Consider the following 27,860-nt stretch of genomic DNA (forward strand, 5'->3'; position numbering starts at 1 on the left):
TGACTTTTATTTGTTGATTAATAATATATGAATATGATCAGTCAATATGAATTCTGAAAAAGGGAATGGGGTGTAAAACGCCTTCATTGGCAACAACTACATTATATAACAGTAAGACCGGTCATAATTTAAAAAACTTGAAATTTTATCAGCTCAGTACCGGTTTCCAGTAAGACTAGCGCATAGTAACATTTTATGTTACTTCAAAGCTCTGAACAGATGAAGTACACAATCACATGATCACTTTAACAATAGACTCGAAGATCTAGTATGTGGAAGGATAAAAGCGGTGATGTGTTACTGAGTGAATGTTCGTTTGTTTGTTTCTTAGAGTAAAGCCTATTGGGCTATTTGCTTTGTCCACTGCGGGAATTGATACCCGGATTTTAGTGTTGTAATTCCGTAAACTTACCGCTGTCTCACTGGGGGACCTTGGTGAATGAAAGAAACAAGGCTACATATGAAGCCAAGCAAGAACAAACTTTTTCAATTAAGGCAGAATGGTATCAGAAATAAAGCCTGATCGTACAGGAGGTAAGAATTGAACTGCTATTGATAAAGCAAATGAATATGGTTGAAATTAGAAAAAAGGAAAAGTTTTTATCTTAACGGAAATAAACATTATAATAATAAATTTATATATGTGTGTGTGTGTGATGTATTTAAAATTGAAAGGTGGTTAAATTACTAAATGAGAAGTTAAAAGATCCACGTACGGTAGATAACTGAATCGCTAGCTCAAACAAAAACAGGCACACAGTAAAGTTTGCAACTTATGTTGGGTCTTTCAGAACTGAAACGAATCTTTTTTTTACAATAGCCAAAACCTCTGTAGCTCACCAATCTTACTGTAATGGACGTAGCGTGTATATATGTACCTATCTATGTTTGTGACCATCTATTCAATGGCAACAAAAACAAAAATACATTTAAAAAATCACATTTTGAATATTCAAGATTCAGCCAATTAGAAAAATAACTACGGTATGTGCAACAACCATTTCTTTATCACAGAACACAATTTTAAATAAAACTATTCTCCTCACAACAAGAACACGACTTTTACTAGGACTGTATGTGAGGGTTTGATTATATCTTTATTGATGTGATTTGTAAATAAAGTACTAAAGAAATGGAGTTCATAAAAATACTCATTTTTTCAATAAGGGGTACCACTTTTAATATATAAAAACATTACAGTTTATATTAGCAAAATCCGAACACTTTTCCCGTGTAGTACTTCCCAGAAAATTCCTTCTTTAGAAAATGTTTACTTGTTCTAATTTTTTTTTCGATGAGGTATGAATACAACAATTAATAACTACTAGCACAAACGGCCGCCCTTTGGGCGGCGTTTCTGTTAATCATAATAAATCAGGAGTATATTTTTTCCATGTAATACATAAAATTACTTCACAGTCAGTCAGAATGACGTAAGATAACAGTGTGGGATTCAAATACAGTGATGTCTAATAGACTTTTCTAATACCAAAGTGTTAAAGTATGTAATAAGCAACATATTCGTGATATTGTTGTAAGCTATATTTTTAATGTCATAATTAGTTTTTACTAGAGGGTGCTGCGGGTCGTAATAATGAAATTAAACTTGGCTTCGAAAGTTCTAAAGATTTGATGTCAATTTTCTAGTAAATTCGAAGGTAGATCATAAATACAGGGTCCAGTGAAATATTAATAAGATAGTTCAGTAGATAAAGAGCTGTTTCTAGCTGATAGAGTGAATCAATATGTGCGCTTTCGTTTCAGCCGTGATGTTGTATAGGTACGTTTTTTTTTCATGTTAGGGTAGTGCAGTTAATATTATTTATAAATGTTGCCTACAGCTTACCACTGGACTTTAAATTGGTTTTGCTAGATATTTTAAAAGAAATTATCAAGGAAATGACATTGTTACAACAGAGTTAAAGAGTGAAATAAATGCAAGACAACAAAGAAAAGCATATAAACACTGAGAAAAAGTATTATAAACTCACAAACACAAATACCATTGTATTTAATTTAAGTTTATGGCTAGCTTCTGCATGTAGTATTAGAACTCTGAATACTGGAGATGGTTTGTTTGTTTGTGTTTTGAAATTTGTGCAAAGTTATATGCAGAGCTATCTGCTTAGCTTATGTCTTCCAACCATTACAATCGAATAATGTGCTGCCATCTGTGAACAGTGACACTCACCATATTTTGCTAGGTGCCAGAAAACGCTTATTGGTAGAATTTATCTGAACTACTATTCAACCAAAGTTCCAATCCAGTATTAAAGTTTTCTTTCTGTCGCTACCTTGCACATCCACATGCTTGTAACGAACATATCTCCCTCGCTTAACATGAAAAAGTTGCACCCACAGTAAAGCCTTCACACCCTGAAGAACCTCACGATTTGTTCAGATGAACTAGCGCTATTCTGATAAAGATAGCGATCTTTGCTTGGAAACTCAGTCAGGCATCGAAAACAAAAGGGAGGCACAACATTTCATTAAGATGTTGGCGTCTTGACTAAACAACTGTCCTATCTATTACACGAGTGTTAATTGTACAGTGTAATGCAATACATGGTATCTTACATTACTGTTTGGAGGCTCAAAAAGCAGAGGTTGTTGAGCCTTTTCAGTCATTGGTGGTGGCACGATCAATGACCATTCTAGTTGTTACAGGAGAAACACCCAGAGAAAGTTCACAGGAACCACAACTACTCTGGTAGGTTTGTACAGGAGAAACTGTATCAAGTTTGCAAGAATCATTGTTACTCCACTAAAGGTGTACAGGGGAAACCCCACAGCAGATTTTCAGAGCCGCCTTTCCATGATAAACGTGGCGGTTTCCTTGAGAAAATCATATTAACACCTAGAAAGCATATTAGTGCAACTTCCTTTCAGCCTTTGGTTTCTCATTCAAACAACCTTAGTAGTTGGTACGATTGAGTAGTAATCACACAATGTAACCCATACATTCTGTTTGACATCACAACTAGATTGCTCAGAAAGTGAGGACTGCTATTTCCTTTCAATCATCGGTCACATGGACCAATAACTGTCTTAGCTAGTATGAGTGAGTGATAACTACATAATTCGGTACATGCATCGTATTTCACAATACCACTTGATGGCTCAGAAAGCAAATGTCGCGGCACCCTTTCAGTCAGCAACTTTTTGACTATCTGGAAATCCTGACTGGCATGCAGTTTCGTCCTCAAACTCAATGGATTTAGCTATATAAGTCAGAGGGTCTTCTCTCTGACTGTTTTTTGGAGCCATACAAGAGAAACTCTACAATATATTCAGAAAAGTCACCACTACTCTGATAATGGCATTTTACACCCTTGCTTTCTAAGTGCCTGTGTGATTTTCCAAGTGCAATTCGCAAAAACACTTAGAAAATAAGAGTGTGAAACACCTTTTGAGTCATCGGTTTCTCAACAAACGACCATCCTAGCTGGCTTATTACTCCAACCCAGCAATTAGGAGGTTAGAATTGGCATCTTAGCCAGTAACTGCAGCCATAAGCCTGACACTTCTCGTTAACTACTTAGTTGTAACAAATCCAGAGTCCTACAGACCCAGTTTCAGGCATATCACTGCCTGTCTCCAGATCTGCTCAGTTTGACCAGTGACCCACCCGGAACACACAGAGTATGACCAAGCCCTTCAATTAATTCTTTTTCACTCATTGTAAGATATATTTGCTTCACTTCCATTATGGGCTCATGTAGTTTGGATGTGTAACTTTCCCTGATGGACCCATATTTCATCTTGGACTGGACAGTCCATCTTGATTGGGAAGTTGTCAAGATCATAGGTTCTGGGAGACCTAAGGTCACTGAACAGTGAGATTCAGACCATATCTTGCCAGCAGGTTCTTCTGGATCTTTGCTCTCCCTAAAACTTTCAATTGCCTCAACAACCCACTTCTCATGTCAGAGAGGATATATTTCTTACTTGTAGGTGTGGTGCATCACATGAAGCAGATATTATTCACCATGGGTGCTCCATGACTCATTCTTGGCTCAGCTATTTGAGTGTCTTTCTAGGCCATAAGGCAATAATCTCAGCATTGGCAAGTGCTTTTGTCTTACTTCTGGGGAAGGATGTGGCCAGATGTAGGGCTCTGTTTCTATGGCTGAAATTTGCCTAAGGGTTCTATGGGGACCGCCTCACAGGGTCTCAGACTTCCTCGCTTGCTCGCGGCTTTCCCTGTGGCATTCCATTACACTGGCTCCACTTCTGAAGCTTTGTTATAGGGGAAAACTCCATAAGGCCTACTGTATACTCCAGATGACCCTTGTTCCTCAGTATTCTAAGTCATTGACTCTAGAGAGATGGTCTCTAGGGACCTTTGCTGCAATGGCAGAATTCCCAAATCCAAAAGAATGTTCAACTCAGATCCGACCATCCTACTCAACTGCCACCCTGCCTTGGCTTGTGGTTCATCTTCCCCAAGGTTGTACATTCTTCTGCAAATAGAGAATGTCATCCTTAAATATGCCCAGACTAGTGTACTCACTGGGTTCTAACTTGCCTATATTTTGTTATAACCCTTACCTTTAGTTTAGAGGATGGGACAGCCGAAATGGACCAATAGGTCCTATGTTGTCACAAAACATTATGTTATATTAAAGCCACTCTATACCTACAAGCCTGAGATCCTTCAGTTATGGCACCAACAATTTGTCCTTTGTTTTCTACTCTGTGATATCTCACAAATAACTAGCATAGCAGAGTGGTTAAGCTCGTTAATAACAGGAAATTCTCAGATCTGAGGTTTGAGATGTATGTCCTTACGAGTAGCAATAGACTGGTCACAAAAAACAGAAAAGACACAAGTTTAAATAAATAACATATGTTTAATGATTCTTGCAATTTACAGTACAATAAACAGCACTACAAATAAAACAGCAAACAAAAAGACAAATGATTTGTTTGCATTTTAAACTAGAAGATGTAAGACTAGCAAGAGTTGTCATGTAGACTTTAATGAAGGAACCTGCTCTTACTAGTACTTATTCTTCTTTCTGTAAATTTAATTAGAATATAAAAAGAAAATTACTAAATAAAAGTATTTCCAAGATAAATGTGAAACAGTAAAGTTCACTTTCACTCAAACTTTGTGAAATCAAATTCCTACAACAATTTCACTTTAAAATACTTCACTATCCAGTGAAGTAAACTACATTACTTGCTTATGGCAAACGTAATTAAATACTGTAGCTCTATCGAGAGGCTTATGGTGCTTACTCGAAATAAAATTGTTTGTTTGTTTTGAATTTCGCGCAAGGCTACACGAGGGCTATTTGCGCTAGCCGTCCCTAATTTAGAAGTGTAAGGCTAGAGGGAAGGCAGCTAGTCATCACCACCCACCGCCAACTCTTGGGCTACTCTTTTACTAACGAATAGTGGGATTGACCATAACATTATAACGACCCACGACTGAAAGGCGAGCATGTTTGGTGTGAAGGGGGTTCTCGAAATAAAAGCAAAAATAAAACAAAGCTAAAATAGAAGACTAACATCACACTATACACGATCGTCTAGAGCTCTCACTTAGGTTGATAGAAGCTGTAAATCTCAAAAAAATGTAGTGGGAAACCTTTAAGAGTTTTTACTACTATAAACAAAGAAAATCTGCGTGACTATTGTTGAACAACCTAAAGGAGTATAAAAACACATCTAAATTCGCTAGCACAGACATGAGTTTGAATACACAATTAGTCTCAACTTTCTAGCATACCCAAGTCCATATTGTGCGTTAAATATGTCATTTCACGAACGGAAGGTGTGCAAACTAAGGATCTGACCACCCATAACTATATATATTATCTGATTCGCTGACACGAATATCTTAGCTCGCTTATTAATTACTTTCTTAATCCTGTAAGACCAGATGAGTAAGCTTTGGCTTTTACCTAGAACTCTGCTTGGTACTTAGATAGAGTTAAAATTAGTAATACATTTGAGCGCCTCACTGCGTCCAAAAGTGAAACTATTAAAAAAACAATTTTAAATAATTTTACTTTTAAACTAAAAGCTTGAAAGACACATAGCACGTCCCAGTACTTTGCTCGTTTGTTTTATAACAAAGCCACATTAGGTTATCTGCTGTGTCCACCACGGAAATCTAACCCCGGATTTTAGCATTATAAGTCCTTAAACTTACCAATGCCCCAACAGGAGATCGTCCCAGTACTATACAACCCAAATATACGATAGTTTATGTGGTGTTTTCAATAAGGAAAGTATCTGCTAATTGCTATTTCTTTATAGCTCGAAAAGGAAAAATTTAATATATGTTAAGCACTTACTCAATAACCAAAATCGCACTCTTCTGAAATATAATGCAATATACTATGTCACAGCGTATACTGTGAAAAAAATATCATAGATAATAACATGCCCTATGTGTATCTTATCTTTAGTTGCTCAAAATCAAGCGAATGATCATGTGTTTTAATTAACCACTTTTGAGTAATCATGGTTAAAGACAGAGGTGGCTTGAAAAAACATCTCTAGAGGTGGTTACTATTTGGAATGTTGCTGGAAGGGTTAAATGTATATCAACAAAAAATGACGACTTGAGGAAACATTTTCTCAAAGATATATTGATTATCCGGCCTAGAAATGAATTAATGGCAGAAAGCTGTTTCTCTCATTAAAACATGAATACAATAGTGAAATTGAAATTGAAGACCACCACGAAACAAAACATGGTCGCTGATTATTACCTTAAACTTAAGTTTTGTGATACAGGTAAGAAGTTTGCACTAAAGTATTGTTACGTCTCCGTTTGTTAATTAACTTTCCGTAACTTCGTTCCGACGAAACTTTAACGACACAAGTCCTTACTTAATAAAACTGGTTTATTCTTTCCGAATAGAACTTTACGATACACTTAATTTCAATATTCGCGCTAAAACAAACACTATAACGAACGAACGTTAACTTCAACAATACCCTGTGACTGCAGTTCAATTACTCACTACCTACACACACATTACTCTCTTCCGTCACGTTGTCACCCTCTTTTATATACCAGACTACCCCATATCTAGTAAATACTAGAGCATTTGCCAAGGTACAGGATAGTTTCAGAAACGTGGCGTCACAGTAGTCATGTGGCTCGCTGACGCAACAGTATCATGATAAAATGTTATGTGAGAAAGAAATTATAAAAATTAACCTTATTCAGAACACCTAATATGATTTTTTGTTTAAAATAAGATTTTTATTTTTGAATTAAGATTAAGATTAAATAATACGATAAAGCTTTATATCTTACAATGCTTACAAATATTTTCATTTGTACTCAAATTTTTAATTCTGTTTTAACTTCATTTCAATATGTACAAATTACGTAACACTTATTATTTGAGGTTAATATGGACATATCTAGTTTCAGGCTAAATTATTTTGGGTCTCTGATGTCAAGTTCAATTTACCAACACACAATTAGATTGTGACTTACTAACTTTTCAAATATAAGAATCCGACTAAATAAATCTAGTCAAAAATACCTTAGGTGTGAAAACAAAGGTGTGGCCAAAAAACAAAAAGGACTGAGCGTGTGACTTAAAGGAATGAAATCAAAATCACATAATCACCACATTTTTAGTAAAAACTATGCAGAAAAATGAAATGTTATCGCGAACAAAAGTACGTGTGAACTCTGAAAGAGACTTAAAAAACACTCTTGAACCTTTTCACTGTATTATAGGTCAGGAAGTAGAAAACATAATGTAGACATTCCAGCACAAATTTTGAACTCTTTCCACTGTAAAAATGATAAGAGATATTTGGTAATAATAAACGTTTATTTTTCTTTATGTTTTAAGGCCAGGTAGGTAATATATGTGTTAAAATACCAAAATCATATTTATTAATTAACATGTATTCACCACTTAAAACTTTATAAACACTAATTCTATAACGTTAGTAACACTAGGTCTATTTTAAACATTAGGCCTAATACGTAAACGTAACGTAAGGCTTAGCTGAAACATTACTTGATAAATTTTATTTTTCTTTTAGCCACAACTCAATGTCATAAACACCGTAACTGGCATAAGAGCCTACAGGTGATACTTTTGTTGCTAAGCGACGATGTATATTATTGAGTATTACAAAAAAAAAAAAAGAGTGTGAAAGCGACAGAGTGACAAAGGGACTTTTACAGATAGTGATATGAAATAATCACAAGAATCCAATATTATGATTTTTAATATAGAAGACAAATATGTCTGACAAATCGCAATATTTTAACCACTTGACCTAAGGTTTGAAGAAGAAAAGAAAATTTTGCACGCGTTCTACAGAATTTATTTCTTCTTAATGTACGAATGTATTTGCGTTTTGAAAAATGGAATAGGGTGACACTTAAACGCACACATAGTGATCAATCGGAATTTCGCTAAGTCTTTTTCGTCATACCTAATGAAAACTCTTTTGGATTTAATAGTGAGAATATAGATCGAACTGATGGGTTTGGTGATTCGCTGCTGGTGAGAAACATGTATTGTCATACAGAAAAATAGATACAGTAAACTTTGTAAAATGCTACTTTTTCGCTCTTTTTAATAAAATCGCTGTTATGTAATCAAGTTTCACATACGTTTTTGTTATAAAAACTGGAAATAACTAAAGATTTCCAACTCTTTGCCAGAGAACACGATCATCATTTGTAATATAAACAACCTTTATGGCAATAATGCGCATACATATGACGTAGGCGAAATATTCGTCCTAATTCTAACCTTCTCGTAAGTTACACGTGATATTTAGGTAGGGTTTAAACGTCGGCGTTTGGCATTATCATAACTTTTCAGGTATTATTCTGCATATATAAATAGCGTTTCATACAATATTTTGATTTTCATCGTACAGTCAAACTGATGAGTTTTAGTATTGAACGAAAGGTTTTTGGGGCAGCGACTTGTGGGAAACAAAAGATCGATTAACCACAGGGTTGCCGGTTCTGTTCAAAACTGCGGAATTGGGCTTGTCCATTTCCGATGTCGCTTGTAATTTTGTTTAGTCGTTTATAATGTTCGGGTTCCTCATCATCGAATTAGTCGTTTATATATATAATAGGCTTTTTTTAGTCCTAGCCGTTTATGATAAAAGTTAAAACATGTCAAAAGTGCACGGCTAGTTAAATATTCTTTATTCGGCTAAGCAAAACCTAAACACGTTTTAACTTTATGATCCTGATTGTACTTTATTCCCATTCCTGGCCCTGGTGGGTCAGCGGTAACTTTAAGAGCTTATAATGCGAAATTCTTCGCGGTGAGCAGAGCGCGTAAATTCTATTATGTATTGTTACGTCTCCGTTTGTTAATTGATTTTCCGTAACTTCGTTGCGACGAAACTTAAGCGACACAAGTTCTTTCTTAATAAAAACTGGTTTATTCTTTCCGAATACAACTTTACCGATACACTCAACCCCAACAATCGCGCTAAACAAACGCTATAACAACGAACGTCAATAATACTTCTGACTGCAGTTCAATTACTCACTATCTATCCATACATTACCTTCCCCTCTTTTATATACCAGTCTACCCTCCATCTAGTAATTACTAGAGCATTCGCCAAGATACGGGATAGTTCTAGAAACTTGGCGTCACTGTAGTCATGTGACTCGCTGACGCAACAGTATTTTGAGTTGAAGCAACAAACGAACGAATTCCCATCCTATCGCTTTGATTTGCACAACAAATTGATTGACTCTATACTAACCAATGAGCTGAGACCAATCAGGTAAGTAGGTACTCGGAATAAGAGTTGTATCATGACCAACACTCAATTTGCGAATTCGACGAATCTGCCTAGTGACAATAAATTGGCAGTGGCCTGGGCAGAAATTCGAGAGAAATTTTGGTATTACGTTTTACTTAGAGGAATTCACTGTGTGAAGACCTGTAAGCTCAACCACCATTGTATTTGTCATAACTCAGCCGGCCGAATGAGTCTTGGTATAGTGAGAAAGGTGTTATCAGCACTGTTATAGCAGATATTATGTTGTTAACATATTATATACATTATTCTTTACTTTCACACATAAGTTCTCATAATTTGTTTATACCTATCACATAAACATCACATCATCGAGTAATGAAATATAAGATACAAGAATACAATTTTTTTTCAACAATGATTAGTTTTCAGGGAGGCTTCTCACTTAAAATATAATTTAAGTATAATTGTAGATTTAAGGTTCTGTTGCGTCAGCGAGTCACATGACCACTGTGGCGAAAGTACAGGATAATTCTAGAAAGTAGAGGGGGCGAATGTTCTACTTCTTACTAGATGTAGGGTAGGCTGGTATATATAAGAGGGGACAACGTGACGCGGTAATGTGTGTGGAGACAGTGTGTAATTGATCTGCAGTCAGAAGTATTATTGACGTTCATTGATATAGCGTTTGTTTTAGCGCGATTGTTGAAGTTGAGTGTATCGGTAAAGTTATATTCGGAAAGAATAAACCAGTTTTATTAAGTAAAGACTTGTGTCGCTCAAAATTTCGTCGGAACGAAGTTACGGAAAATCAATTAACAAACGGAGACGTAACAGTTCTTTTTGTGTATTTTTAATGGTTTGCTCAATAACTTCTTTGTCTTACTCTGTTCTTTTATTGAGTATTTTACAAATATTAGAATAATTATATTATTTAGAATTATTCATAGTTTAGTACCAAGTGACTGAATTAAGGTAATTTAATGTTCATGTGACGAGAAATGAAACATGGTGAAGGTTGGACTTATTTTCAGTCTGGATTGCTTATTTTCTAACCGAAATTTGTTTGTTTGTTCGTTTGAACTTAAGCACAAAGCTACACAATGGGCTATCTGTGTTCTGCCCACCACGGGTATCGAAATCCGGTTTCTAGCGTTGTAAGTCCGCAGTCATACCGCTGTGCTACTGGGGGCTCTGACCGAAATCTGGCAACCCTTATCTGAAATGTTATTTATTACACATCTCTGAACCACAGTGGATAAATTAAGAGGGTTGTGGAAAACAACATCGACAGTTAACCTATTTTTATAACAAGATATTTAGGTAATATTACTGCTATTATTTTATTATTGTAGCAGTTTAGTAGTGCGTGTTTCATTTAGTGAAGTTAATTTTGTTTGTGTGCTTGTTTTCATTAAAAAGTACTATCGCCTATAATAGTTTTAACTTCAGTCTTTCAGTTTGAACTGCCACACTGGCATTGTTATTGTTAGTTACCAAGTTAATGTTAACTTTGAATTTGACATATGAGTCATGTGATCTAAGATATCTCAAACATGGTTTCTTACTGCATCCGAGAATGATAGTTACGAGGTTCGACGAAAAAAGCCCGAGCGATGTAGCGGTAAGACGAGCCTTATCTCCAGTTCGCTGAGGTAGTATTAAATAACCACTGAACTTTATAATGCGTTAACCTGAATAATTCGATCGTTCTCCGATCGCTACAAGTCGGAAAGCATACACTGTGAAAAACCGCTGACTTGTATTTTAGAGATCAGTGGTGAAAACGCGTCAAACCGGAATAAGTAGCCTTAATGCTTTGTGGGAGAAACCGCGGGAAGACGTGTCTAGATTTGTGTCTTTCCATTTCTTGTTGGTAAGACTATGAAAGTATCTTTGTTGTCTGATATAGATTTAATAGCCACTGTCTGCTTATCTTGGAAGTTAAACCAATATTTATTTTCTATAACTTGAAAGACTCGTCAACATGGACAATCCTTTTTTAAAGATTTATACATAAAATTGACACCGATGTTGTAATTGCGCAAACTCTTGCTTTACGTTTTTCATTGGTCACCTGTCACATAGGGTAATGAAGCGTTTTTTTCTCTGATCTATTTTTCTTTTTTTTATTAGATGTATTTAAGCTCTCGCAAAATAATCGTAATGAGATAGAGAGCGCCGAGTTATTAACATAGTATATACTTATATGTGTAAACCTGATGTTTAGTTAATCGTATATATTTATTCAAAACTTAAATATTTGTTTTATTTTTATCACACCAAATAAGTATGTCTTTAAAAACCTATGTTCGTTTTTGCTTTTATATTATGCTCCTCCCCATGTTACTATTTATATTTGTATAAATTGATCTTAAGATATTTATACCAAACCGGAAATACGGGATTTTAAGTTTCTAAGCTATAATGTATATACTAGGTCAGCCAATGTTGAGAGCTTATTGTGTTGTGGAATGAGTTTGAACTGTTGATTAGTTCTTACGACAAGTTAAGTAGTTTTTTAATTTAATACTTGCATATTGTATAAAGTTGAGGAGCTAATAATTTTTAGAAAGAACTTTCCAAACTATGTTATTTATTTACTTACGGATGAACTAGTAAAACGTGTTTAAAAACAGAAATAAAGAAAAAAGAGATTTTAAAACACATTTACTTGTTCTTCCGTAAATAAATGACTTAGGTGGTTATAACATCATTATACGAGGTAATTGTATAAATTATAATGCTATGTAAGAGTAAAATAATTAGATTAAGAAGGGTATTTGACTTATAAAACACATGCTTGTCTTTATAGGATCTAAAATAAAAGTAGTCTCCGTTGAAGTTTCATATTCACCAAGTTTGACTTAAGTTTTATTTGTCAACTATTAATATTATTGTTAACGAAAATAATCTACGATGTTGTATCAAGTACATAATAGTACACATTAATTATTACTTATTAACTTCTTTGAAATTTAACCCGTGAGTTTAACCTGATTTTTATTCCACCATATATGATATAGTGTATAGCTCTTGTGATATTGTATCTTACCAATTAGTCTGAACTGCCACAACTGTACAGTATAGCATAATTGATATTTTATTGGTAATTAATATTGGAATTTGGCTGAATTGTCATGTAATCTCATGCTTGAAATTTAAATTTACAGGCTACAGTCTTACACAAATCCATAGCATGGAACTGAGAATGATTTTGAGACTGGACTGATTCAGCTATTTAGTGCAACTATAAATTAGACATACTTAGAAAGCTTAATATCATGGAATCTTTCAAAGATGCATTTTGGGTAAGTGACATAAACTGAAATCAATAGTAATATAGATGTTATTAGTTTACTTTCAATTTGACTTATCCAGGCATTATGTCATATGCCTAACATTTCAACATTTGTTAGGAGGGGGGAGTGATGAGTGATCTCCATCACTATAGCTACACTCATTCACTGCCAAAAAATGTTAAACTTTAAGTACATTCTTTTGTAAGTTGTAAGGCATCAGCAAATTATTGGTGTTATCACAAGAAATGTTTATTGCATGTGACTTGAAATATTTTAAAATAGAACTCTAAAGAGATTTTCAAGTAACTGTAATAGAGGAAATAAATCACTATATGTACCCAATTTACAAAGAAGTTAGGAGTGTCTTATATAGTTGGTTTCATTAGTTAATTTTTAAGCTACTTTTTAGTACTGATATGTATATATCTTTGAACTTATTTTTGAAGGTCTTATTAGCTATGGGATATTTTAAATTTATACAAATTGGTAGAATAAATTGGACTTCTTTTTGCTGTAACATTCAGGATTAGGAGTTATTTGCTTTAGACTTGGTACTGGTAGAGCATCAGCTTTGAAACACTAGTGTAAGCTAGATGATCTTTGCTTAAGTCCATTTTTTGGCAGATTTGTTAACATAGTGAATTCCAGATGACTTTTTGAGCTAAATCAAACTGCTTGTTTACATGCCTGTCTTGGTGATTGGCCTTGTGTACACATATGTGATCATGTTGTCACTTGAAAAATACTTGGATGGTGTTTTCTTGATGGACCAAACATGGTATGTTGTATTGTTTGACTTTAAGTGTGGGGATTATTGTAATGGTAAAGATAAGAAGTGATCTGTTTGGGACTTGTACTACTGTAGTTCGGATGATGGGGTATTGTTCTCAAAACACTATTGTAAGCTAAGGATACTGGGTGAAAATTCCAGTCATGACAGATTTCTTAAGATCCTCATTTTTTTATTTTGAAGCTATAGTATTTTTTGTAAAATAATACTGTATTTGTATTTAATGTCTTTTTACAAATTTTAAACTTGCATCTACACATTCTTCTATCTTCAGAATACAGTATGAAGAAATTAACTCTTTTATTCTGTCAATCACAAAATGATCATGTAAACTTCAATATTTTTATTTTTAGCACTAAAGATGACAGGGATAGATATTTTGTGCAAGATAGATCATTTAACTACTAGTGATCCTAGGATTACTGTCTTTGTTTTATCTTAAGATCAGATGTAAATTATAAAATGGTTTTGCCCTTGATTATAAGAAAGCTGACTTTAAAAAAATTATCAGAAATTATGAAAAAGACTGAAAGTCTGATGTAAAAGAAAATTTTACTGAAGTTTGATAAATTCTTACAAGTTCAACCAAACCATTTACAAAATGAATTCCTTACAGAAACTTTTGCCCAATCAAAAGCACATTTTGAAAGGATGAATAGAGCAGTTATTAGATAAAATTCCTACAAAAGTGTGAATTTATTAGTGAAGAAAGTTATTGTAATATGTCAAAGAAAGATTATGAAAGTGTCTTAGTTTAAAATATCAAATTTGAATTGAAGGTGTTTTAAATACAGTATGCTTGCAAATATTTTGAAGAAGGATATTATTAATGATATTATTTGGACCTTTAGCATATCATACAGTTAACAGGTGACTATTTGGTCTTTCAGGGCTTTCCTTGCACACCCATCCTTGAGAAAAGTAATATTTAACAACTTATTTTTAACAACTCTAACATCTAACAAGCATCTTTATTTAACTGAGTATCTCTGTTCATCAGAATTATTTCCTATCTCATCTCCTCAGAATTAGCCTTCCCAAAATTTGGAACCAAAATATTATTATTCATTATCTCAAACCTAATTGTACAATGGTTATTTGTACCTAGATGCTTCCTCGCTTCCATCTCCTTGGCTATATCCACATTGGATATAAATCTAGGCATCCTCATTAATACTTTCCCTACATTTGATGAAGAAAACCATTTTGAACAGTTTCCAAGAGCCTTTCAACCTCAGTGTTTGACACTAAAGTATCCCAATCAGTATGCCTAGAAATATATTTCCCCATGATAAAAACCTCATTAGATGTTACCTTCTTGATCTCATTACAAAATTTTTCATTCATTTCACAAATCTGATCAAGTGCCTGGTCTGTAAAAGATTCCAATTAAAAGTTTTCACCACTATATCCACTAACAGAGACCAATACTGATTCAATGTCCTTGTTATCATTTTTAATATCCTCCATTTGAACAGGCAGTTCATGTGTCGCATATAAAACCACACATCCTCCTCTTTTTCTTTATATTCTATTAAAAACCTGTAACTTTGTATTTCAAATAAATATAATCAACTTTCTTTAAGTTCCTATTCCAGACTGTCTAAATCCAATGTTCCTTATTCATTACATTTACCCAGAGCATCTAGGGCTACTCGTGTGTCTGTTTATTCTCATTAGAACATAGGTTAGGCTGTAACCTCTAGATATCACCCCAGTGACCATTGAAGGACACTGCTATCACATCCTTGTTCAACATGCAGTATTGCAGCAGAACAGCTATTAATCATTTGAGAAAAACAAATGAACAAAGGTGAATAGAACAAACTCAGTGTAACTGTTTTTATCTCAACTATGTATTATGTGAAATTTGCACATGTAATAGAATAAGTTCAAAATAAATATTGTAATACTACAAGAAGACAGAAATGCATGGTATATCCCTATACCACACATAGACAGGTGGAAATCCCATCAGTAGCATGATTGAAGAAAATGATTTTGGCATACAGATAGATATATGGTATATTCAGGTAAAAACTGAGGTAACCTTACAGTTATGTGTTAGGTCCACTTAATATCAGGAGATTGGGTCAAGATACCAATTATGAAGTAATGCTGAATCCCTTAGTCATGATATTGAATGAAATAACAAGACTGAACACAAAGTAAGATATGAAATGAACAATCTTTATTATAACAGATGTGAAATACAAACAGAGCTTGTGTACTTCCTTTTACTAAACAACAGATTGTTACTTGTACAGTCTCTTCATTCAAGTTGCTTATTCTTCAAGATCATGTACAAGACTGACTATATCCAATGGTCTTAGGTTGGCAAAAAACATCACATTTATCTAGAGTGACTAGCATTATCCATGCTATTGGTCATTCTCATTTCAACATAGATGAGCCTGTAACCTTGAAATATCACCTGAATGACCATTAAAGGACAGTGCTATTGACATCTTGCACAACATGCTGTACTGCAGCGGTATTTCCCTGGGTAGAACAGGTATTATCTACTAGATAATAACAAGGGAATAAAGGCTACTAAAACAAAATCAACTTAATGACTTTCCCAACCACTTGTCATATAAAACCTGCTCTCATGCAGAATAAATGATAATTTCATGATATGTTTATGTACCACATGTCCCTCCAGCCATCAAAGCAGTGCTTTGTCACTACTAGCTTATAGTAAAGCTAGTAGAATTTTAAGATGTATTTATATAAATGCTGATTATAAGTTAAAAAAGGGTAATTATTTATTTATACCAATTACTAGTTAGGTATTATTTAGAATATTGTGTATAGTTTTGGTCTCCATATCTAAGAAAGGGTATTGAATTAATTGGAAATTGTTCATAGGAGGGCTACTGAGATGATCGAAGGATGTAAGGTTATCTTACAATATTAGGATAGGTTAAATTCTCTTTTCTTATTTTCTCTTCCTTTTGCTGAAGCTTACAAATTATCTGGGGGATTGATAGGATAATGGCCTCTGATTTCTTTGTGCTGAATTCGGAAGACAGTAATTAGACAAGTTTAAGATTTGAAAAGGACAGATTAGTCTCCAGTTAAGGTAGTTTTATTTTTCTAACAAGTGTGATTAACTTATTTTCATGGAATGAGTTGCCATCAGTAGTAGTATGGAACTAGCACCTTGCAAGAGTTTAAGAAAGTAATCAATGATTTTCTGAAAAATAAAGGATGGGTTTCAATTTTTGCTTTTCTCAAGGTTGGATGTGTATAGACCACCTTGAAGGATCAAATAATTTCATATTGTCTGTATTTTATGTTAAAACAGGTTGTAACATATCAAATAATGATTTTACTACCAAGGTATGAAAAAAATGTGAAATTCATTAAACATATTACAAGCTTGTTGCGAGGAGAGGAAATCCACTATACACTTTAAATAAAAGTCTAGAGATACAGTTTTTGAGTGAATTGTATATTTTAATTTTTTGTTTAACTTTATTATAACTTTTTGACTATTGTATGACCATCATCAGGTAACCATCCTTATCACAAGGTTAGTAGAGCTGGGCAATTGAATAGATATTGCCTATGAACAGTGATTGCATCGATTAGTGGCATGTAAAGTAATCAATTAATTGAAACTACGATTAAGTTGATTACCCAAAATTATTGTTTTTGATTATTTCTGTTTTAAGTTATTTCAGCAGTTGATTAATCAAAATTATGATTTCTGATTATTACTATTTTCAGTTACTCCAACAATCCAAGTAATCAAAACAGTGCTATTATGTTTGTTGTTGTTGTTAAGTACAAAGCTAAAATAATAGGCTATCTGTGCCTTACCCAACTTTAACCTTACAAGTTGTTTTTTTTTACTTCACAATTGTTTAGCTTTGGTAGTTTGAGGGAGATGGTGGTGCTCGTGATTTGAGGGTCTCAAGGTTAGTTTCTATTGCCACCAAACGTACTTGCCACTGTCACTAATTTTGAGCAGCTGACTAGAGGGAAGGCAACTGGCTGGCAGCACCTCCAATCAACATTTTTTTTTACTTGAATTGCTAAATAGAGAGTGAGCATCTGTCTGGCATCACCCACTGCCAACTGATTTTTGATTTTCTAAGGAACACTGTGCTAATCAATTAATGGGGCCGTAAGTTAATCATTTAGTAAATACAGGGCCATAAGAAGACGTAAGGCCAGTCAGGCCATGGCCTGACCACTTTTTCTTGGCTACAACATATGTAATAAAACTTGCTTCTCTTAATTCAATACGTTATGTTGTGTGTATGCAGTATTTATAGTTAAAATGGCTCATGATTCAATCTCATAGCATTAAATTTTCAAAATTTTTTAGGGGAACATCCCCCCAGACCACCCCTAGAAATGGTATGCTTTGCATGCCAGTAGTGTGCTTTGCTTACATCGTGTGCCACATTGTCTTGCTGTGCAAATGGCCGACCACTTAAAAATTACTTCTTACAGCAAATAAATACCACTAATTTCCTGGCTGTAAAGGTTAGTCACTTCCATCCATTGAATAATAAATAGAATCTGAATGCTTCTACAAACAAATTAGCAAAAGCTGTTCAAATACACCTGTTACACTATTGTACATGTAGTTTCCATCAAAATTACTAGTCATTCTGTTGGAAGATTAAATGTGGATAGTCATTAATTTTTTTATTTTTTGCAAACATTACTGAAAGATATGAAGGAAAGTAAAAATATTTGAAAATTGATGAAAAAATCAGCTTTGGTGACATTTTTTCAAGCTGTTTTATTGAAATTATATTTGACAGTAAGATACCTTTGTATTTAAATGCAAATCAGTGTTCTGTTCATCAAATTTTATAAAATAAAAAGTGAAAAACAACTTGTGTGTCTTAATGATCTAATGCTGATCTAATTTACTAAACAATTGGTCATCACAATGCATACAAATTCCAGCATGCATCAATTTGCTTTAGAATTGAAAAAAAGAAAAAACTCTAGTAGTATAGGATAGGCAGAGGTTCATATGTAAACATACATAATTTTTCATATCTGCCTTTTACAAGACTCAGTTTTTATATCATTGGTTAGTAATTTGCCCCAGTGGAAACTAACTTATATGAGTCTTACCTCAATATTTCATGAAATGGCCAACAGTTTGTACTTAACTGCATGGTCTAATCATTGCAATTATAAACACTTTTTATGCAGCATCTGTCTAAATATGTCATAAAAATGATCAGTTTGTATATTAATTGGTCTGTAATTTTAATCATTGGAACATGAGTTAGAGTGGTTAAAGTTCAATGTTTAGTGACCATACTAATAGTAAATAATATGAATATTTAGTGCCCCAAAATGACCTAGAATCAGAGAGCATGTAGAAAAGTTTCAACTAGCACATATTTTACAGCTGGCATGCATACTGTAAAATGTTTGCAGATAAATTATATTTCTAAATTTAGCATACTGTAATATGTTAGGATGTTAAGAGATCTGGCTTGGATCCTTGGATATCATGGTGTTCTGAGATTGATGCTCTTTGCCAATGAGACTGAAAACCCAATAAGGTAACTCCCATTCTGGCTGCACAATGTATATGTACGTACACATACATACTATATTGAGTGCATATAATATATAATCAGTTAGACTGTAATAGCATAATACAGATATGGTGGACTCAAATATTTTTGGCTTTTGATATTATTGAAATTGCATATAATGAGTATAGTGTAACTGAATTTTTAGACCTCTGTTTAAATGTGCAAAAACTAATAATTAAGTAGTTTATTAACTCTGTTTCAGTGTGATGAGATTTAGCATGGTAAATAGTCACTGAAAGTTTTAAATATCTTTGGCTAACAAGCTACTGTAATTTTTTATTCAGCGTATAAATTGTACATTTACAAAGAAACTATGTTTCAGTAATAATGTTTAGTTGATTTAAATGTCAGGATACTAACTTGTATTGGCAGAAACTTAAGAAGTGTTAAAATACCTGAATGAAAAAAATAAATTTCTTACCAGTTTAGATAATAATATTTAGGAGCTTATTAAGAAATATATTGATTTCTAGGGACCTAATGGATTTGAGGAATTGAGGAAGTTGATGAAACAAGGAGAAGATTTTTGTAAAGAAATTGCATCTGTTATGAATGAAAGGTGACTTTTTTATAGAAATAGTAAAATAGGAAAATTTTATTAAATCTAATTATTAAAATATATATGTAATAAACATATATTTAGTGTTATAAGCATATTTGTAAACACACTTATTTGTATGATATGATATTCTGAGTAATTTTAAACTCATGTGCAAAAATACAATCTAACAGAAATGTTGTCATATAAACAGTATGAATCCAAAGTTTTTAAGTTACCAAAAATATATTAATACAGTGTGAAGTACACAAACAAAAAGTTAGGATAAGGCAGAAAAGTGATGAGTAGGAAATGCTGGTCCTAAAACAAAGTATAGCTGTAAAGATGTAGATATGATATCTTTGCAGATTAACAGTACCATATCTTCCTGGAAGTTGGATCTATTATTACTTGTTGTGAATCATTCATGTTTCAAGAGGACAGATAATTCAAGTCTAACTACTACTTAACATGGGGATAAAAGAGAAACAGATTATTGCAAGACTAGTATGTGTATCATTGTTTGGATCTAAACCAATATTTGGTTACTTTTATGGAAACTCAAACATATTAGTTGATATTAGTGTTACATTATTTCAGATGAGGAGAATAGGCCATACAGTTAATATAGATATTAGCACTGTAGTATTTTTGACCAAATCACTATACCAACCTGATAAATGATCTTCAAAATGCAATATATTAAATAAAACTCAGAATCTAAACAAAAACAAGTGAAGTGTTTGTATATGTATTATCTAGTGGACTTTTTTTTTTCTGCTGTGTTCATGTAAGTTTGCATTGCACTAGGTAATTCTATTTTATATTTAGTGCTTTTGTAAGTTTTTAGTCAAACATTTTTAAGTAGAAGACAACAGACAAAATGATTTAAACAATTATTATTTCAGTCTTTGACTTTACCTGAAGGGTCCTAACAGTCACACTGTAGGACTAATTTTAACTTTACTGTACATTTAACTCTCATGTAGCCTTAATAACGACTTGATACTCCAAGAGGAAAAACATTTAAAGTTTAGAAAACAGAATCAAAGCATACTTCTGACTTCATAGCAGCCTTCCAAATCACTACAGTTTTGAAAAGCCAGTTTTCGGACCTGGATAGCCTTCACACTTTTGAAGCGTGTTTGAACCTTTATGGTTTAGCATCCAGCAATCAGTGATCAAGAAAACCATTACAATACAAAGTTTTTTACGTTACTTATTTATGAAATTTGAAGTGCTTGTTAATCAGTAACTTGTTTTTTTCCTGCTAAATATGTGTAATATCTTTTTTAAACTAGTAAGGAGGGAAGCAATAAATTTATACATCCTTCAGCATCCTAGTCAGCATCCTATGACCTGACCCTGTCTTAGTAAATTAGTAAATAAATATATGTATACTTATACATAAATATTTGCAAGTGTTTCTTGGAAAAACCCAATAGATTTCTGACTGATTTTGTTGTGTTCAAATTACACTTTAAAAAAATTCCATAAAATAGATAGTTTAAAGGTTAACTCATAAGCTAAATAGATATGTTAACATTATAAAATAACAATTATTGCTTTCCCAGGTGAAGTACTCATGTTGTATACATAATTTATGTTATATGGCACTAAAACCTTCAACAAGTCAGTCAAAAAATTCCAAGTAATTAGCCACTATATTTACTTTCAATTGACTGTACAGAGAAACTACTGTTGCTTAGTTAATGATTATGTATGAGCTTCTAATTGACATTGTATTGTTTTGACTGTGTTCTCACTATTAAGATCAAAAGCATATAATTAATAAAAAAAAAGTGTTTTGATAATACATGTATACCTTGTAAATGAGCTGCATAGTCATGTGTGAGGTATATGTATATACATGTATAAATACTTAGTGTAATCGATCTCATTAGTACATGAAGTTGAAGTATTTTACTGAAGATATAAACTTCGTGGTTGCTGTAAAATAGAACTTTTAAGAGTATTTCTTTATCTTCATATTTTTTTCTCGCATTATCAGTTTCATAAAATGAGAGAATCACTTTTAGCTTTTCTTTTGCAAAATGTACAGAATAAAACTATAGCTGTGAAATAACTAAGTTTTATTTTTGTAATTACAACATAAATTACTCTATTGCACTTCAAGTTAATACCTAAATTGATGTTAAGAGAGCACAAGGACTAATTGGTTTGTATCCTTTGATACAAAGGTGAAAAATGAACACAATTCTAGGTATACAGAAAACAGCTACCAAGTAATAAAATTCTTGTAAAGTAATGAAATTTATGAATGTGAAATGTGATATAAGAATGTTTATGTTGCTAATACTTATATAAAAAAATAAAGTGTTTATCATAGATAATCTGAACTCCAATTTATATGGAAAAAAGGAACTCTTACCATAAAACTGTAGACACTGTTTTATATTGTGTAAAAATAGTCATGAACTATAGAATAAATATATACATGTATGTATTGTACACCATCTTTACTTGATGCTGTTACTTTACTGTGTAAAAGGGTTAAATGCATGTCCAGTTATGCTTCTGACATACCACACTTGATTATTTGTGAAAACAAACATGAAAAGTACTGTTTGTATGCTGGTTTAGCACAGCTTTCTGAACGTAAACAATATTGTGGTACTTGTAAAGGTAGCTGTGCATGTATATAGGACACTGGCTGGTTGGCATTACCTCCAGCTAAACTAGTGAGTTGTTAGCTTGATGTGATGCATGCAATAACAATGAGGAAAGTTAAACTGTTTTTTTTTTGTTTTCTTATAATATCCAAGAAATAAAGCCTTGAGAAATGGAGCAACAATTTTCTTAAACACTTGTTCAGCAACTCTTACTTTACAATCAAAATAAGTTCTTGTGTAACAATTAACTTCTAAGGTACTTAATCATTATTGTATGCAGTTTTGGTTATTGAGTCCATTTAATGTTGATAGTACTTATAGAAGCTGTAATATATCTAGTGTGATTGTATTGTTCTGCTTATATTTTAGATCATTTAATGGTTGTATCATCATAAGTTAACTATTTAGCTAGATTGTATACTATCTTTGTATTTTTAGATACTTCCGTTAAACTTTTAAGCACACACATAACCACCAATGCTATAGTGTTGTTGTAAACTGTTATACTATATTAGTGTTGAGAGTCTAGTGCAGGAGACAAATAACATGCAGAAGTTTTATGTGTATGACACTTTATGTTCAGGATGGTAAAAAAGAAGACTGTGTATTACTGTTTTTTTATGTAGTGGTAGTAATAATATAACAAGTAATTAACAATATTTTTATTGACATTCTATATATAGGTTAACATAAACTAGAAACTTTCAAAACAGAAAATTTTGAACAGTCTTGAATGAAATGGTGGAAGACAGTTCCTTTTAGTTTCTGTGGCTGTGTTTTAAACAGGTTTAAGAACAAATTCTTAAACTGTAAAACATAAGGTTGTTATCCTACATACAGAACCTGTTCCTAGACTGGATAAATGTTGCAGATAGTTATCTGTATGTGTGAGACACATGTACCAGTAGCAGTACATAGAGTTGAACCTAAGTTACGATTGTTTTTATTCAAACACTTATGTAGGCAATCTGAATAATTGGTAGACATCAACATTTAATTATATACATATATATATGTTATTTTACTAGATGTTATTAGCAATGTAATGAGAGGTAAGTTTTTCTGAGTGCAAATTACTTGTAGGATATCATTAAATCTACAAGTTAGAAGCTTCACATGTTCATGCACGTATAACAAATGTGCATGTTTATCATTAGTAAAGTCATTTATGGGTGAACTCGCTGCAACATCTTGTTAAATTACTTTAGTTTTCATAGTTTACTTTTGTACAAAAACTTTAAAGTACTGAAACTTGCACATGTATTATATATTTCATCTTTTGAGAAACTAGTAATTTAGACACACATGTTATTTGAAAAAATTAACTAATCTGAAGTATATGTTGCTATAACTAACAAGAATGCAGACATGTTTAAGACACATCTTCCTCTGTAAATAAGGGCAGTATGTCTTGTTTTTTATATCTAAGGAGTATAGTAAATAATAAGCTAAGCACAATGAAGTAATTAATAAAACTCAATACTTTGATGTGGTGTGACTTCAAGAGTATACTTTTATTTACTACTTTACATGAAATTTTCACCCATAAATCACATAACAAATACATGTACAATGAAAATAGTGTGCAATGTATTGTCATTGCAATCAGTTTATTTTGTATATAGTAGTTGATGAAGTAATGTATATGTATATGTATTTTAATAAGGGCTGTATGGAATTGGAATTATTTAACTTTGTCATTTTTTATCTCAAAATGAAAAGACATCACATAGGGTGTTGCATTCAATATATCTTAATTTCAAAGTTCATCACATATAACTTTGAAAAAAATCACATTTATAGGCTACCACTCAATTATCTTATCATTAATTGTATAGAAAAAAATCCCAAGCCCAAAGGCTTATAACACCTTTGTTTTCATGTATGCATAATTAAATATTTCACCCTTGACACAACAAGAAATACTTGTTTTCTGAACAATATAATTTCCAACTATTAATTGCATTTTGGATATATTTTGTTTTGTTATCAAACTAAGTTAAAACTAATTAAAGGGCTTATACTGAAAGATTAATAGATGTAAAAAATACTTAACTTCACATATAGAGGGTATATAAACCCAAACAACTTCAGAGATAGGCGATACATAAAACTGAATTCCTGAGGTGAGGGTAGATGGAGGTAAAAAATAAGCACCTCCCTATGTAGGGGGTCATTTCTAAAAATGTGGAACAAGCATATAAGGAGTGAATAGTTTGGTGTGCATATACACTATGTGACTTTCATTTTGCTGTTTCTCTTAAGGATGGTTTGAATGGATAATGCTTCCAGACAACTGGAAATGTATAAAGCAGCTGTATGCAGTTGAATTTGTAAACCATTCTTGCATTTTACTAAATTGGTATAAGAAATCTTGTGGAATGATGGAGGAAGTGCATTGTACTTAATCAGGACTGTATTAAAAAGTTGTGTTTGGCTGTCCACATTATTAACATCATTAGTGTATCTTTGTTATTTGTAATCTAATGGTTGGACTATAGAAATTAAAAATCCTGTTTTTGATTTTCAATATCAGTTGCAAATGTTTTTTCATTGTATCCAACCTCTATGTCTTAATGTTTTTTATAAGATTGTTATATATTGCTACAAACTATTTAAGTAAATTTATATGTATGTGAATTGGTGTCATTTTAGAATGATTGTTATTTCATTACTTATATTACCCTTTTGTGGGAATTATCTGCTGATAATCTAAGAGTGAGAATACTTGTTTAATGTTATAAATTTTTGTTTACTTCTATACATTTCTTTGGAAATTTACTTATTAAAACACTACTTTGTACTGAAAAGAGAGAATTCACTTATTCTCTTAATCAGTATTATGTATGTTAAACAAATGCATGTTGATTACTTGCTGTTTATGAAAATAGTTTTGAAAATAAGTTATGTGTGTGCCACGAAAAATTAGCTAATATAAAATATACTGCATAAAATTAGATAAAATAAAATCATCCAAAGTACCCATGTAGGCCAGTTATATTGAGACATTTTAGATACCAAATTAAAATTCCATTAAAAGTTAGCTATGTAACTATTACCATGAAGTTTCTTATTTCTTTTAACCAGCATTAACTTTTTTCCAAAAGGAAATAGGAAAGCTGGAAATATAACTTAGTATCTTTACATGCAGGTAGCCAACAAACTGTTTCTTGGTAGTGTAATATATATGCATTCCATGCATTTTCTACCTTTTTGTTTTAATATTGTATTATTAACATTTATCAATTATTTTGTGTAGATGCAGATTTCACATAACAAGAAAGTCATAAACTTGCTTTCTAACTGCCTTTGTTTTTGAAATAACTTGTCTGCCAAGTTATGTATTGTCTGCCAATGTAATGCTGCACATTGTGCAAAGATGTAAACAGCAGTCGTTCAGTGGTAGGTTACAACCTGCCTAAATTTTGAATGAGATTTAATGACCAGTCATGTGGGTAGCATAACTGCTCTGGATATGTGTGATTTTGCCTTTGAATTAAGTGAAGTTTGGTTTAAACAGTCTGGTAGATGATCAGGTAGAAGTTGTTTCTGATTTAGTCAAAGCAACATTCTATCATCAAACAAGCAAGTAACAACACTGTGTTTATGTGAATAATAAAGATGTTTATTTGTTTTCTACATTGAATCCAGTCTCTTTATTTCCTCCTCATAAACTAAGTTAGTAAGGGAACTGAAAATTACTCTGTGATAATTTGATAAATATCTTGGCAAATCTTCATTTATTCAGCAGACTTATTCCATTGCTGTGAGGAAAACAACTTATGCAAAGTTGTGTTTGCACACTGTATTTTAAAGGAAAATTTGGCTTAGCATTTAAAATTTTATTCTCTGGATCAGTATTAGATTAGTAATGAGTAAATCTAGAGATTTTGGTCCTTATTTCAAGGATACACATTCCAATGCACATACTTATAGAGGATATTATATTAAGCCTTTGTTAAAATATCTATATATATATATAAATCAATAGTCCTACAGCTATCAAATACAATTAATTGTAAATAGGTGATTTTTTAATGAGTACTACGAAACAATAATGATAAAATTAATATAAATCAACAACATTACAAAGAGATTCAAAAATCAAAATTAAATTTTCAATTACCAGTCCTTGTCATCATTAAAACTCTGAACAAGTATTGTCTATGGCCATAATAATAATAATTATAGTAATTAAACTTATAAATAGTTAATAATCGACATAAATAATAATAATAAAGTTGTTATTATCATTATATATTATGCATTGGGGGATATTCCATTTATTAGACAAGATCCATGCACCAATGTCAGACTAGCCAGCGACAAGGGAAGATCAGTTAAGGGTTAGGAGTTGAGTATTTGAACCCACAATGTCTCAACTTGTACTGCCTTTCACTGTTTGTAGCCAGTTGTGGGAAGGCAGTTACCCTTAATATTTAGTAGAAATAAACCACCCTAAGTTTCTATAATTAAAACTTCCAATATCTACCCTTTTATGAGGTGTACAAAAAAGAAAAAAATATTATCATAATAGAAATGGACCATCCTATATTTCTATAAGACTCTCAGTCTCCACCCTTTTATTTAATAATTACAAAATGATATTAAGTAGAACTAAAACTCTTACTTTAATAGTTTTTAATTCCCCATCCTCCTCCCTTTCTCTTGAAAATTTGTTCAAGTATAAACCAGATGAGCTGAGACAAGCCCAGTTACCTGAAGCTGGTCTTTCTACCCCAGTATACTGAACAAGATACCAAAATATTTTAAAGTTAGTAGTTAGTTACTTATAAGCCAAGGATGACCTTGAGCAACTAATGACCTTTATGGTAGTTTCCGTAATCGAGAGTTTATTTTCTAATATAAGTTCATATTTATTATAAAAGAGAGATAAACGTTTTTTTTATATGCCAATCCTTATAACAATTATCTTTCAATTTATTTATGAATAATTGAACATCCATAAAAGAATTACTATTGTTGAAAATATTTTTAATTGAAAGCTAATAATTCCTTGGAGTAGTATAGATGGAGCAACAATGTTTGGAGTGGGTAGACCAAGGATAGGAAAATCAAATTCCTTTCTTTTATCAAAAACAGTCAACTGTACTCTGCTTTCTACAAAATTAATGTCTAAGTCCAAGTGATGTGTTTTAGAAGAGTAAAAAATCAACTTGTGCAAATATGGGCATGCATTAAATGTTACTTGATTGAAATATGTATTCTTGCTTTACAGAAAATGGATATAGAATAAGTTGTTTTGAGATATTGTTGACT

The 27,860-nt window shown here is 32.4% G+C and overlaps 1 protein-coding gene across 10 annotated transcripts in view; it reads left to right on the forward strand.

The window, feature by feature from the left end:
- Window positions 1-9,704: 9,704 nt before the first annotated feature.
- The window catches only part of LOC106458024 (nostrin-like), a 55,045-nt gene continuing 36,889 nt past the window's right edge, over window positions 9,705-27,860 (forward strand). Inside the window, exons 1-3 of one of the 10 annotated variants that reach the window (XM_022384142.1) lie at window positions 9,705-9,759; window positions 12,909-13,046; window positions 19,883-19,968. In XM_022384142.1, coding sequence (XP_022239850.1) covers window positions 13,020-13,046; window positions 19,883-19,968 — 113 coding nt within the window. In that variant the 5' untranslated portion in view covers window positions 9,705-9,759; window positions 12,909-13,019. The other 9 variants (XM_022384139.1, XM_013917473.2, XM_022384137.1 and 6 more) reach the window with 9 other exon arrangements.

This window comes from Limulus polyphemus, unplaced genomic scaffold (assembly GCF_000517525.1).
Source record: "Limulus polyphemus unplaced genomic scaffold, Limulus_polyphemus-2.1.2 Scaffold405, whole genome shotgun sequence".
Taxonomy (NCBI): domain Eukaryota; kingdom Metazoa; phylum Arthropoda; class Merostomata; order Xiphosura; family Limulidae; genus Limulus; species Limulus polyphemus.